Genomic DNA, 13,394 nt, shown 5'->3' with positions numbered 1-13,394 from the left:
CTGCCAATCAATGTTTTTACCATTGTCGGTTAAAGATCTCTTCTCCTGAGCTGCTTTCAGGATTTTCTCTTTGTCTCTGAGACTCCTAAGTTTTACTATTAGATGTCAGAGTGTTGACCTATTTTTACTAATTTTGAGAGGGGTTCTCTGTGCCTCCTGGATTTTGATGCCTGTTTCCTTCCCCAAATTAGGGAAGTTCTCTGCTATAATTTACTCCAATATGCCTTCTGCCCCCCTCTGTCTTTCTTCTTCTTCTGGGATCCCAATTATTCTAATGTTGTTTCATCTTATGCTATCACTTATCTCTCGAATTGTGCCCTCGTGATCCAGTAGTTGTTGATCTCTCTTTTTCTCAGCTTCTTTATTTTCCATAATTCGTTCTTCTATATGACTAATTCTCGCTTCTGCCTCATTTATCCTATCATTTAGAGCCTCCATTTTTGATTGTACTTCATTAATAGCCTTTTTGATTTCGACTTGGTTAGATTTTAGTTCTTTTATTTCTGCAGAAAGGGTCTCTCTAATAACTTCCATGCTTTTTTCAAGCCCAGCTAGTATCTTTAAAATCATCATTCTGAACTCTAGTTCTGACATAGTACTAATGTCCGTATTGATTAGGTCCCTGGCAGTCAGTACTGCCTCTTGTTCTTTTTGTTGAGGTGATTTTTTCCATCTTGTCATTTTGTCCAGAGGAGAATAGATGAATGAGAGAACAAAATGCTAACAGGGTAACAACGTCCCCAGAAAATGTACAGTAAACAAATTAGAAAAGACCTGAAACGGGGGGAAAAGAAAGGGAAGGAAAGAAAAAAGAAAAAGAAAAAAGAGAAAAAGAGAAAAACAAACAAAAACAGAACAAAAGAAAACAAAAAAACCAGAATATGATCAAATATGATCAGGCTGGTGCATAGATCAGTGCCACACACTAGATTTTGGGCATATTTTGGTTTGCTAGAGGAAAGTGCCTCCCAAAATTTTAAAGAAAGAAAAACGTATATATGTACAAAAATAAGGGTTAATACAATGAAGGGATGGAATATGACTGTAAAGATGAAAATTATAAAAGATTTTATAAAAGGAATTGATAAGAAGTTGGTTGAAAAAAGAAACACGAGGATTTAAAAAAAAAAAGGGAGAGAATGTGAACAGGCAGGAGACTAAAACAAAGCCATACACTAGAGATTTAGGGTATATTTTGATCTGTTAGAAGAAACTGTATCTCAAAATTTTAAAGATAGAACAACTTATATATATATACCAAAAATAAGGGTAACTACTATGAAGGGATAGAATATGACTCTTCCAGAAAGTGGTCGCTTTTCTGTTCAGAGTTGTTGCTATTCTTTTCTTCGATCTCCTGTTGAGTTCATAGGTGTTCAGAATGGTTTTTCCCTACCCAGCTGAATTCCTGGGACCAGACGAAATCCAGGTCTCCTACTCCTCTGCCATCTTGCTCCTCCCCCCGAAAAGAGTGAATGATTTTTTTTAATGTATTGTTGGGTTCAGTTTGCTAGTATTTTACTGAGGATTTTTACATCTATGTTCATCAGAGATATTGGCCATAGTTTTCTTTTTCTGTGGTGTCTTTATCTGGTTTTGGTATCAGGATAATGCTGGCCTCATAGAATGAATTTGGAGGTTTTCCTTCCTTTTCTTTTTTTGGAATAGTTTACAAAGAATATGTATTAACTCTTCCTTAAATGTTTGGTTGAATTCGCCTGTCAAGCCATTTAGGATCTTTTTCCTGACCATAGAGGAAAAGCTCTCAGTTTTCCCCCATTGAGGATGATGTGAACTTTGGGTCTTTCATAGATGGCCCTTATTATTTTGAGATATGTTCCCTCTAAGCCTACTTTGTTGAGGGATTTTATCAAGAATGGATGCTGTGGAGTGCCTGGGTGGCTCATTCAGTGAAGTGTCTGCCTTCAGCTCAGATCATGATCCTGGAGTCCTGGGATGGAGCCCCACATCAGGCTCTCTGCTCAGCAGGGAGCCTGCTTCTCCCTCTACCTCTGCCCCTACCCCTCCACCCCCAGCTCATGCTCTCTCACAAGTAAGTAAGTAAGTAAGTAAGTAAGTAAGTAAGTAAGTAAATAAATAAATAAAATAAATAAATCTTTAAAAAAAGACAATGGATGCTGTACTTTGTCACATGCTTTTTCTGCATCTACTGAGAGGATCATCTGGTTCTTCCTTTCATTAATGTGGTGTATCACATTGATTGATTTGCAAATATTGAACCATGCCTGCAGCCCAGGAATAAATCCCACTTGATCATGGTGAATAATTCTTTTAATGTATTGTTGGATTCGATTTGCTAGTATCTTGTTGAGAATTTTTATATCCATGGTCATCAGGGATGGTCTCCTTTTTAGTGGGGTATTTGTCTGGTTTCTAATCAAGGTAATGCTGGCCTTGTAGAATGAGTTGGAAGTTTTCCTTCCATTTCTATGTTTTGGAACAGTTTGAGAAAAATAGCTATTAACTCCTCTTTAAATGTCTGATAGAATTCCACTGGGAAACCATCTGGCCTTGGACTTTTGTTTGTTGGGAGATTTTTGATTACTGATTCAATTTCATTACTGGTTATGCATCTGTTCAAATTTTCTATTTCTTCCTGTTTCAATTTTGGTAGTTTGTATGTTCCTAGTAATTTGTCCATTTCTTCCTATTTGCCCAATTTCTTGACATATAATTTTTCATAATATTCTCTTATAATTGTTTGTATATCTGTGCTGTTGGTTGTGATCTCTCCTCTTTTGTTCATGATTTTATTTATTTGGGTCCTTTCTCTTTTCTCTTTAATAAGTCTGGCCAGGGGGTTATCAATTTTATTAATTCTTTCAAAGAGCCAGCTCTTAGTTTCATACATCTGTTCTGTTTTTTTTTAATATATCATTTATTTCTGTCCTAATCCTTATTATTTCCCTTCTTCTGCTAGCTTTAGGCTTTATTTGATATTCCTTTTCTAGCTCCTTTAGGTATAAGGTTAGGTTGTGTACTTCTTTTCTTGCTTCTAGAGGTAGGTCTGTATTGCAATATACTTTTCTCTTAGGACCACTTTTGCTGTATCCCAAAGGTTTTGGATTGTCGTGTTTTCATTTTCATTTGCCTCCATGTAATTTTTTATTTCTTCTTTAATTTTGTGGTTGACCCATTCATTCTTTAGTAGCATGTTTTTTAGCCTCCATGTGTTTGTGGTCTTTCCAAATTTTTTCTTATGGTTGAATTCAAGTTTCATGGTATTGTGGTCCAAAAATATGCAGGGAATGATCTCAATGGTTTTGTACTTGTTGAGACCTGATTTGTGACCCAGTATGTGATCTGTTCTGGAGAATGTTCCATGTACACTCAAAAAGAATGTGTATTCTGCTGCTTTAAGATGAAATGTTCTAAACATATCTGTTAAGTCCACATGGTCCAGTGTGTCACTCAAAGTCATTGTTTCCTTGTTTGATTTTCTGCTTAGATCATCTGTCCATTGCTATTAAGTGGGGTGTTAAAGTCCCCTATTGTTATTGTATTATTACAATGAGTTTTTTTATGTTTGTTATTAATTGATTTCTATATTTGGGTGCTTCCAAGTTGGGGCATACATATTTACAATTGTTAGATCTTCTTGATGTGTAGACCTCTTAATTATGATATAATGCCCTTCTTCATCTCTGTTATAGTCTTTGTTTTAAAATCTAGTTTGTCTGATATAAGTATGGCTACTCTGGCTTTCTTTTGATGTCCATTAGCATGATAGATGGTTCTCCATTCCTTCACTTTCAATCTGCAGGTATCTTTAGGTCTAAAATGAGGCTCTTGTGGACATCATATAGATGGGTCTTGTGTTTTTATCCATTCTGATACCCTGTGTCTTGATTGGAGTATTTAGTCCATTTACATTTCGAGTGACTATTGATAGATATGAATTTAGTGACATTGTGTTACCTGGTTGGTATATCTGATGATGTTCTCTGTTTCTTTCTAGTCTTTGTTGCTTTTATTCTTTCTTTTCCCCACTCATTGAGTCCCCCAGAGAGGCCATGCCACAACTCCCAAAGGTACTCCCCAAAGGGGGAACTGTTTCTCCCCATGTGACCCAGGGGATCCTTAGACCACACTGCACACTCCTGGGCCTCTGCCCTCCTTCCCCACCAGACCACCACTAAGCCTGCCAGGCACGACCCCAGCGATGGTGCAGACATCTAGAACTTAAGATTTTGAACTCCACTGCTTATAAAGACTTGTGGTAGTCAGCCCGTCTCCTTTTCCCAGTCAATGGTTTTAGGAAAGAGTTTTTCTTGTGCAACCCCCTGCCTGTTGCTTCACTCTTTCTCTCTTGCTCCTCTCTCTGCGATCAGGGCTCCCTCCCCTTTGCAGCACCTGCAGTTCTTTTCTCCTCCCAAATCACCTCTCGGCAGCTCCTACCTTCTATGATGTGGACATTTTTCTACCTCTAGATGTGCAGTTTGTTCTTAGTCCTCAGATCAATTTCTTGGGTGTTCAGAATGATTTGATAATTATCTAGCTGTATTCAAGGGATGAGGCAAGCTTAGGGTCCCCCTACTCCTCCACCACCTCAACTCCTCTTCTAGGAAAGAACTTTTTAAGTGAGACTCTGAAAGCGTAAACCATAAGGAAGGAGACGACAAGTTTTACTAGATTAAAATTAAGAACTTTTGTTTGTCTAAAAAGCAACATTAAAGAGTGAAAAGACAAGCCTCAAAAGTGGAAGAAAAAAATTTCAACACATGCAATAAAACAAAAAACGTTAGTAATCTGAACACTTAAAGAAATCCTATGAATCAGAGAAAAGCAAACATCCTAATATAAAAATGGACAGAAAATCAAGCACTTTAAGAAGAAGAAAGCAAATGACCAATAAACAAATGTAAAGATGATAAACATACTAATATTCAGGAAAATGCAAATTTAAAACACCAAGGAAATACCATTTATACCCACTGGATTTGCAAAAAAATGAAAAATTCTGACAAAATCAGGCATTGGTGAGAATGGGCAGGAACTGAGACACTTAACACCTGCTGGTAAAGCAGAACGTGTGGACACCCACAGCAGTTCCACTCCCAGGCATATGCCAGTTTATCATTTGTCTCCTTTATGATTTGCATATTTTGAGATGCATTTAAGAAGTCCTTTCCTACCTAGAGGTCACGCAGATACTCGCCTATATTTTCTTCCAAACATTACAGTTTTGCCTTCCATATTTAAACCCTTAATCCATCTTTACTTGATTCTGTACATGCGTGCCAGAAGACACACAAGCATGTTTATAGGACAATGTTCAAGATAGCAAAAAACCTTGAAATAATCCAAATATTTATTGACAGTAACATTGGGTCAATAAATTGTGGTGTTGGCACATAGCATGAAGCTATGCAGCAGGGAACATGAATAAACACAGCTACAGGTTCCCACGTGGATGAATCCTAGAAATATGTTGAGTAAAAGAAGCAAGTCACAAAGGAATATGTGATATGATTCCATTAAATTAAATTTCAAAAGTTGAAGTTAAAGAAAAGGTTAAAGGTCAAAACCATAAGTAGCAAAGCTATAAAGAAAAGTGAGTCACAGATTTTCACCAGGTCAGAGTAGTGGCTGCTCTTGGAGGAAGGAAGGGGTTGTGGACAGGGATGGACAAATGGGGGTTTCTAGTATACTGGGGCAAGGTTGTGTTTCTCAATCTAGTAGACTGTATGTGAGTGTTTATTTGTTAAACTATTTTATACACTCTTCAATATGATTAATACTGAAAACTAAAGACAGAAAGAAATGAGAAACTGAGGCTCAGAGAAGTGAAATGACGCCCAGTCAAGTCCATTCAGTTAGTGTGTGGCAGAGGTGTGGTGTTAATCCTATTTTCCGATGCCAGATGCCATGCTTCTTACAGAATCCTTGTCCCACAGGAAGTCAGGGATCTAGAGTACGGGATTTCAGGAAGCAAAAGGGCCTTGCAAGCATCAAACACAACCAACCCTGACTTCATAGGACAATTTGATGTTCCCTCAGGGCTACTGTTCTTTGGTCCACGTGAACAAACCCCAGTTTCTTTAGCTGCTCCACCCTTCATATACCTGCTCTGCATCTCTGAGCAAATATTCCTGTTTGCATTCCTCTGAAAATACCATGCTCAGAACTGAAGGTATTATTCAACATGCAGTCTCACTGGAGTGAAGTAGAGTAAATCTGTTTTTGCAGTCTAAAACCAAAAACACTGAGAATTTAAGAACAGTCTATAAATCTACAGCCCAGTCCTTCCTGAGGGTGACTGTGTCAGATTGTCATTGTGCTGGGTGTTTCCAAGGGACCATTATATCACCAGCCCAGGCCAGGGTCACAAGATGTGGGTCCTGAGTCCAATTCTTTCAACAACCAATCCGTGTGACCTTGAACAATTTCCCTTCCTAGTCTTGGTCCGACCTCCATATCGGTGATATGAGCAAGTAGTCTCTAAATTCTTTTCCAGCCCTTATGTGCTTCAGGGTGAGTGCTATTTTATGGACTCCAGAGCCAGGCTGCTCAGGTTCAAATCTCAGATCCACCCACATACAAGCTGTGCGACCTCGGGCAAGTTACTAAACTCAGAATGGGAATAATGATAATATCTATCTGAGATCCTTTTCCACAGGATGTGGGGAAGATTAAGTGAGTTAATACATATAAAACACTTATCACTACACACTAAGCTTTGATGGCCCCACTTCTGACTTCCAGTCTTAGCTGATTCCTTGAGAAAAATTCTTAATGTCACCCAGCTTACTCTGTCTTATCATGATTTATTCACCGGGATAAATATGCACCTTGTAATCTTTTCATAAGTGTGCACCTTCAATCTTGTTTTATTTTCCAGGACTTATTGGCTGTGGGTACTTTGATCCTTGCAGAAAGTTCAAACTTGAAGTATGTGAGATGATTGCAAATTTAGTTTCAGCAGGCAGAGTGCTGTGGCAGTGGACGAAGGTACAGAAGCGTTGTCCGTAATAACAGAAAGTCAACTATTACTCAGTCCGTTCTCACCTCATGGCTCATGAACTTATCATCACATCATGGAGCAGTGGGGTTTTTTTGAAAAAGACAAATTAGGTGCTCAAATAGATTTATGACACCTTTTCCTTCCAGCGAGCAAATATTCCGACTAGATGATGCTTTCCATATGTATGAGATATTACTATAAACCACACACAGCATCCAAGATAAAGTAGAATTTTGCTAAAATGAGAGTACTGCTTTTCCACTTGTTACTCTGATTTGTATGTCAGACATTCACATGTTTACTGGCTGACTGAATACATGAATTTCCGGATGTTCTTAGCTACCTGAGACTTAAAGTCAAACTTGTGTGAGTCTCTGAGATGGAATGGGAATTAGTAAATGAATGGAAGTGTACTTAACAAAATAGATATATATATTTAAATAAGATTTATTTATTTACCTTAGAGAGGGTGGGGGGGGAGAGGGAGAGAAAATCTCAAGCATACTCCATGCTAAGCGTGGAGCCTGACACTGGGCTTGGTCTCACAACCCTGAGATCACAGCCTGAGCTGGACACTTAACCAACTGTGCTACCCAGGTGCTCCTAGCCTAGATTTTAATATACAGGTCAGTGCCCTAAGTAAAGCTCAGCAAACCTGTAGCTGTCACCAGTGGCTCAAAGCAGACTCATGCAAAAGCAATTAAGCATAGGTCTGTGACATTTCAGACCTAGGCTTAAAACAAGGCTGAGGCATTTGCCAAAAAACATTCATTAGGCCAATTACACATATCTCGGAGGAAGCTTATGTCCTGGGGAAACTTGGAGGGTGTCAACCTCTCAGATTCCTGGGGGAATTCTACATAAGAGAATTATAAAGAGGAATTAGGTGTTCCTTATGAAATGCTTGATCCGCACAATGGCCTGTTCCTTGCATGGGGCCCGCCCCTTGCCAACACAGGGTCTTTGCACTTGCCATTCTGCTTCTCTTAAAGAAAATTCAAAATGAATGGCCAGGGCTGAGTGTCTGAGATAATTTTCTGTGGTCAGATCCATCCATTGTTCACACTCATGTGATTATATACATATTTTCCTGAAAAGCTTTGGCCTTCTGGGTGTCTTTCCATCAAAGCTTCTCTCGTTATATGAATGTTTACTGGTTCCATTTCGCATCTTTCTTTACCTCTTTAACCTGTTTTCCACAAGCTCTCATTCCACTGCTCTCGTCAGAGTCACCAAAGATCTCAGTCTTGCCAAATCCAGAGGTTGATGTCTTCCTCTTACTTGACTCTTTAGCAGCATTTGACATAAAAGTCTCCCTCTCGACACGTTTTTCACTTGGTTCCCGAGGGACCTCATGCTCTTGGTTTTCTTCCTACCTGACAAGTTACCTTTTTAAAAGTCCCCCCTCTTCTTCCCTTCCTCTAGAGACTGGAGTGCACCCAATCTCAACTCTAGGACCTCTCCGTTGTCTGTATTCTTTACCCAGATGGTTTCTCCAGCTCCAAGGCCTTAAACACCATCTCCGTGCTGCTGACTTCAAAATCCAGGCTTCCATTCCAGGCCTCTCTGCTTGGCTCCATACTGATTTCCTACTGCTTAGTAGACATAGCCATTTAGATGTCCAATAACCATCTTAAAGTTAATGTGTCTGCACAGAACTCTTAGTTGTCCTTCTAATATGACCTTCCCTCAGACTTTTGCATCTTTTTAGCTAATAGCAACACCACTGATCCTTCTCCTCAGACTAAAAAACTGGTGCCGTCCTTGATTTGTCTCCCTCATCCCTCTACTTCCAATCCATCAGCAAGTCTCAGTTACCATGCTTTCAGAATATATCCCAAAGCTTGAGCACTCTCTGCCGTCTCAGAGTGACCCCCCTGATAGATGCTTTTATCACCTGCCCTCTGGACCATGAAGCCACTTGCTTTCTTTTTCCCTTCCTAGAGTCTGTTCTTTACACAGTCCTAAAATGCTTTTGAAGAAAGTAAATGAGAAATCATTACTCCTTCTCAAAACCACCAGGAGGCTCCCAGGTACACTTAGAGTGAAACCCAACGCCTTGCTCTGGCCTGTGAAACTCACCCCCTGAGCTGGCCCCTGCTCGCCCCTTCCACCTTCTGCTCCAGCGGCCCTGCCCTCTCGCTGTTCCTCAAACACTCCATGTTTCTTGTGCCTCTGGGCCACCGTACTTTGTTTGGACTCATTCTCATTCTTCTTACCTTCAGAGGGGCTTTCTCAGATCATTGTCTCTAAAGTAACTGTCCATGGCTCTATCGCAGTCATTATCTGTCTTCTGACCCTACTTTATTTTTTCTGACCATGACTTTTATCATTATTATTTGTCAATTTGTTTGTTTACCAATATATTTGTTTCTTATTTATCTATTGTCAGTCTCCCCACTAGAACAGAAGCTCTCTGATTTTAGCAGATTGAGCTGCTAGTTACCATGCTGTCTTCTTAGTTACAATGGTATCTTCTTAAGGGCAGCAGGAAGTGTTCAAAAATAGCCACTGAATAATGAATGAATCTTCCTCCCCTCCCACCCCCAAATAAGCAGCTCTTTTTGTATCTTTTCTTCAAACCTCCCATCCTCACAAAGCACTTTTAACCCTTATATACCACTTCATCTTTATATCACTTTACACAGCTTTATTTTTTTTTTTAAGATTTATTTATTAATTTGAGAGAAAGACAGAGAGTGAGTGGGGGGGAGAGGCAGGGGGAGAGAATCTCAAGCAGACTCCCTGATGAGTGTGGAGCCCAACATGGGGCTGGGTCCCATGACCTTGAGATCATGACCTGAGATGAAATCAGGAGTTGGCTGCTCAACTGACTCAGGCACCCAGGCACCCCTACTTTATACAGCTTTAAAGCAGAGGCCCAGGGCGCCTGGCTGGCTCAGTCGTTAAGCGTCTGCCTTTGGCTCAGGTCATGATCCCGGGGTCCTGGGATCGAGCCCCGCATCATCGGGCTCCCTGCTCCGCGGGAGGCCTGCTTCTCCCTCTCCCACTCCCCCTGCTTGTGTTCCCTCTCTCGCTGTGTCTCTCTGTCAAATAAATAAATAAAATCTTAAAAAAAAAAAAAAAAGGCAGAAGCCCAGGTGAGGAAAGAAAGGAGTTGACAAAAATTAAAGGGAAAGAAGCAGGTTAACACATGAGAAGAGGGGAAAAAAGGAATTTATTCAATTCTCTTTAATGATTGCCTCAATGGCTGTCATCCCAGGGGCAGTCGTTTACCACGAAGAAATAAGCGATATTCACACAGCCTTAGCCCTTTATTTCTGCATATTTGTAATATGATTTTACATTTTGGTGAGTGGTATGAACATTTTAGCTGGGAATGGAACTGAGCAAAGAGGGAAATTTAAGGATAATTGGTAAAATAACACTTGTCTTTATTCTGTCTTCCCTGGCTACCTGCTGTTTTAACTTACACCATGAATTAGCCTGTAATGATTATGCTATAAGCTCAATGGAGCACTTTTTCAATGTAGAAAGGGCATATTCCATAAATAGGCCCTAAAAAAAGCATTTGCTTTCCCGAATTAATCTTGTGGGGAGTTTGATTCTCCAGAATATTGTTTTCACATTCAAAATGATGCTAATGGTATCAGTTGTAATCTTTATACATGGCCAGCAATGCTTCCCACGCCTAGTACACCTCAAGTTTATCCTCTAACTGGTATCTCTCCGCACAAGAATGTGTCATTGTTATAGCTTTGGCTGTTTGGATTCTGAAGTTGGTAGAACTGATAAGTTGGTGTTCAAATAAACAAACAAAACCCAGGAAAGCCACCTCGTCATTATACCTGCATGTCAGACTGGCCTGCCAACTTATTCTAGATAAACAGGTATGTGAAAGCATGCTGACTGAGTTTGGATCTCCATGGTGAGATCCAATATTGTATATCATACATGATATACAATATATTGGTGGAAATCCAAATATACTAAAGACCTTAAAGCAATCTATGGAAATGGTCATTATTGACTTCAGAAGTGAACTTTCATTGTTCTTAACTGAATGGCAATCAGCTCACACCCAGTTTTTTGTTATGACATATTTCCACGTACACACTAATATGGTTAACAATGATTAGGAATGGTCATTCCCACAACTCACATAGTTTTTAAGAATTCAGGGGAAAGTGACTTGTTCAAAGCCAACTAACGCTGATAGAACAGGCATTGGAATTGGCATCTGAAGTGTTTTTCTGGAATGGATCTGATTCAAGAGCTTATGGTCTTTGAAATTCTATGTTGGTTTATTTATGATGTGTTTTTCTCATCAGTGCTGCGACAAAAATATAAACTTAATCTTGGTTTATTTACTCAGCCTACTTCATTTAAAATAAAATTTGTGGAATAAAGTAGTTCTAAAAAGCAGTTCTGCTTTTAGTTTTATCTGAAAAGTAATACATTTTTGTCCATCCCTAGGTGAAGATGCTGCCAACTCCTTCTAAATTTCATTACATTTTCAATCTTCGAGATCTTTCCAGAATTTGGCAAGGAATGTTAACCATAAAAGCCGAGGAGTGTGATTCGATATCTGTTCTCCTATCACTTTTCAAACACGAGTGCAACAGAGTAATTGCAGACAGGTGTATACTACAGCACTTGAGTTTAAATGTACTGTATAAGAAGTTGATACTGTGAGACTAATTCCTGCATTATCTACTCAAATAATTAGAGTATTGTCTTCATTTGCTCTGGGGCTTGTGAAACATTGATGCCATTTCCCACCTGCTGGTCCTCTTAAAAAATGCTCTGCCAGTCTGCTTGAGTATTATTTCCACAGCACATCTTTTTAAATCACCACATCATCAGAGACTTGATAACATTCAGAGGCAAATTTTATTATGTATATTTTCTAGGACGTTTGAGCTCCGTGTAAGTTTTGGTTGGTGTAATCTGAGAACATAGGCTCAGTCATTGTTCTGAGCCTCAGCTTCCTCCTGTATAAAATATGGATGGTGATGCTGATCTTACAAAGCTGTAAGGGCCTACCACAATATCACACACATATATGGTATTTCTCAAATGTTGGTCCCCCTCCTTCCGCTCTTCCCCCTCTGATACTGTAGGTCTGAAAAGGACATTTGTGTACTGTGTGCTCACAGAACCAGAAAGTGGACGCTCGTCCACTACTGAATGTCATCAGTCTGCACTCCTATTGCAAATTTTAGGGACCTTTGACCCCACCTACGTGACTCATCTGTATTGTTAAAGAAAAAAAAAAACTATTCATGACACTTGTTAAAACAATAAGGCATACAGACTTTATTCAGGATTACCACACTGGGTATATGGACCACCGCGATGGGGTTTTGCAGGAGGTGAGAGAAACTGAGCTGAGCTCCAAATACGACAAGGGAAGAGTGGGAATTTATAGCCATGGAGCAGTTTAGGGGACGTCGGTGGATGGAAAACTACTGAGAGGAAATATCAAGTGTAAGGGAGGGATTCTAGCTAAACTGACCTAATAGGATTCTTGCTGAAAGCAGGCTAGGGTGAGTAGATATTTCCTGGGGGGTGATAGGGAATGAGGAATTTGGTCAGATATTGAAGGGTGATTAGATATGGCGAGTGGGAGATTCTGGGATTAAACCCACTTGACAGGATTCTTGGTACAATTGGGCAATGCAAAGAAGGACACAGAAGTCCAAAAGTCACGGCCTAATTGGGAAGAGGATTCAGAGGAGACTAAGATTGATCAAGGAGAGACTCTTTGCCAGTGTTTTTTTTTACGTAATACTCAGTGTTATATCTCTCCTTAATGGAGTTATGTCCTTGTCTGTTCCCCTGTTCTGAGAAGTCCACGGTGTAGGATGGGGCCTCAGGAAGTGGAGGGAGGTTGGACATGTTCAATTAAGAAAGATGCCTTCATATTTTACATATTTACTCCTGCCTTTTTCTTTCAGATTTATAACTCCTGAAGATGAGCAGTGGTTTAATATCCATCTTGTTCGAGCAGTTGAAGAGAATATTAACCCAGATGTGACTTCATATATTCTTCCTGAACCATACTTTGCAGATTTTCTCCGTGAGATACCTGAACCAACTGGTGACGAGCCTGAGGATACTGTGTTTGAAGTGCCCAAAACTTATGAACTGGTATTTATTTTCACCTTTGAAAAGAGCTTTTCGATCACTCACCTAACTATATTTCTCCGCACCCCAGAGTCCCACCACGGAGTTGTCGTAACTTCTACATTAGTTATTTGTTGTGATTCATGCCATCATACACCAAGTAAAATATTTTAGTGAAATTTAGCAGTAATCCCATTAAAGTCAGGTATAAGACAAGGATGCCTCCTATCATCGCTACTCTTTAATATGGTTTTGAAAGTTCTAGGCAATGAAACAAATGACCAAAACAAACAAAAAAAGATGTAATTATCAGATAGGA

The 13,394-nt window shown here is 39.6% G+C and overlaps 1 protein-coding gene across 6 annotated transcripts in view; it reads left to right on the top strand.

Moving 5' to 3' along the window:
• Positions 1–13,394, top strand: part of DNAH8 (dynein axonemal heavy chain 8) — a 417,769-nt gene that overhangs the window by 247,812 nt on the left and 156,563 nt on the right. For all 6 annotated transcript variants that reach the window (XM_027603620.2, XM_027603615.2, XM_027603616.2 and 3 more), the window contains 3 exons: positions 6,863–6,972; positions 11,423–11,586; positions 12,907–13,099. In XM_027603620.2, the coding sequence (XP_027459421.2) occupies positions 6,863–6,972; positions 11,423–11,586; positions 12,907–13,099 (467 nt within the window). The remainder of the gene's footprint in view (positions 1–6,862; positions 6,973–11,422; positions 11,587–12,906; positions 13,100–13,394) is intronic.

This window comes from Zalophus californianus, chromosome 7 (assembly GCF_009762305.2).
Source record: "Zalophus californianus isolate mZalCal1 chromosome 7, mZalCal1.pri.v2, whole genome shotgun sequence".
NCBI lineage: Eukaryota > Metazoa > Chordata > Mammalia > Carnivora > Otariidae > Zalophus > Zalophus californianus.
Note: the sequence above shows the minus strand (reverse complement) of the source record. Positions and strands in the feature narration are given on the sequence as shown.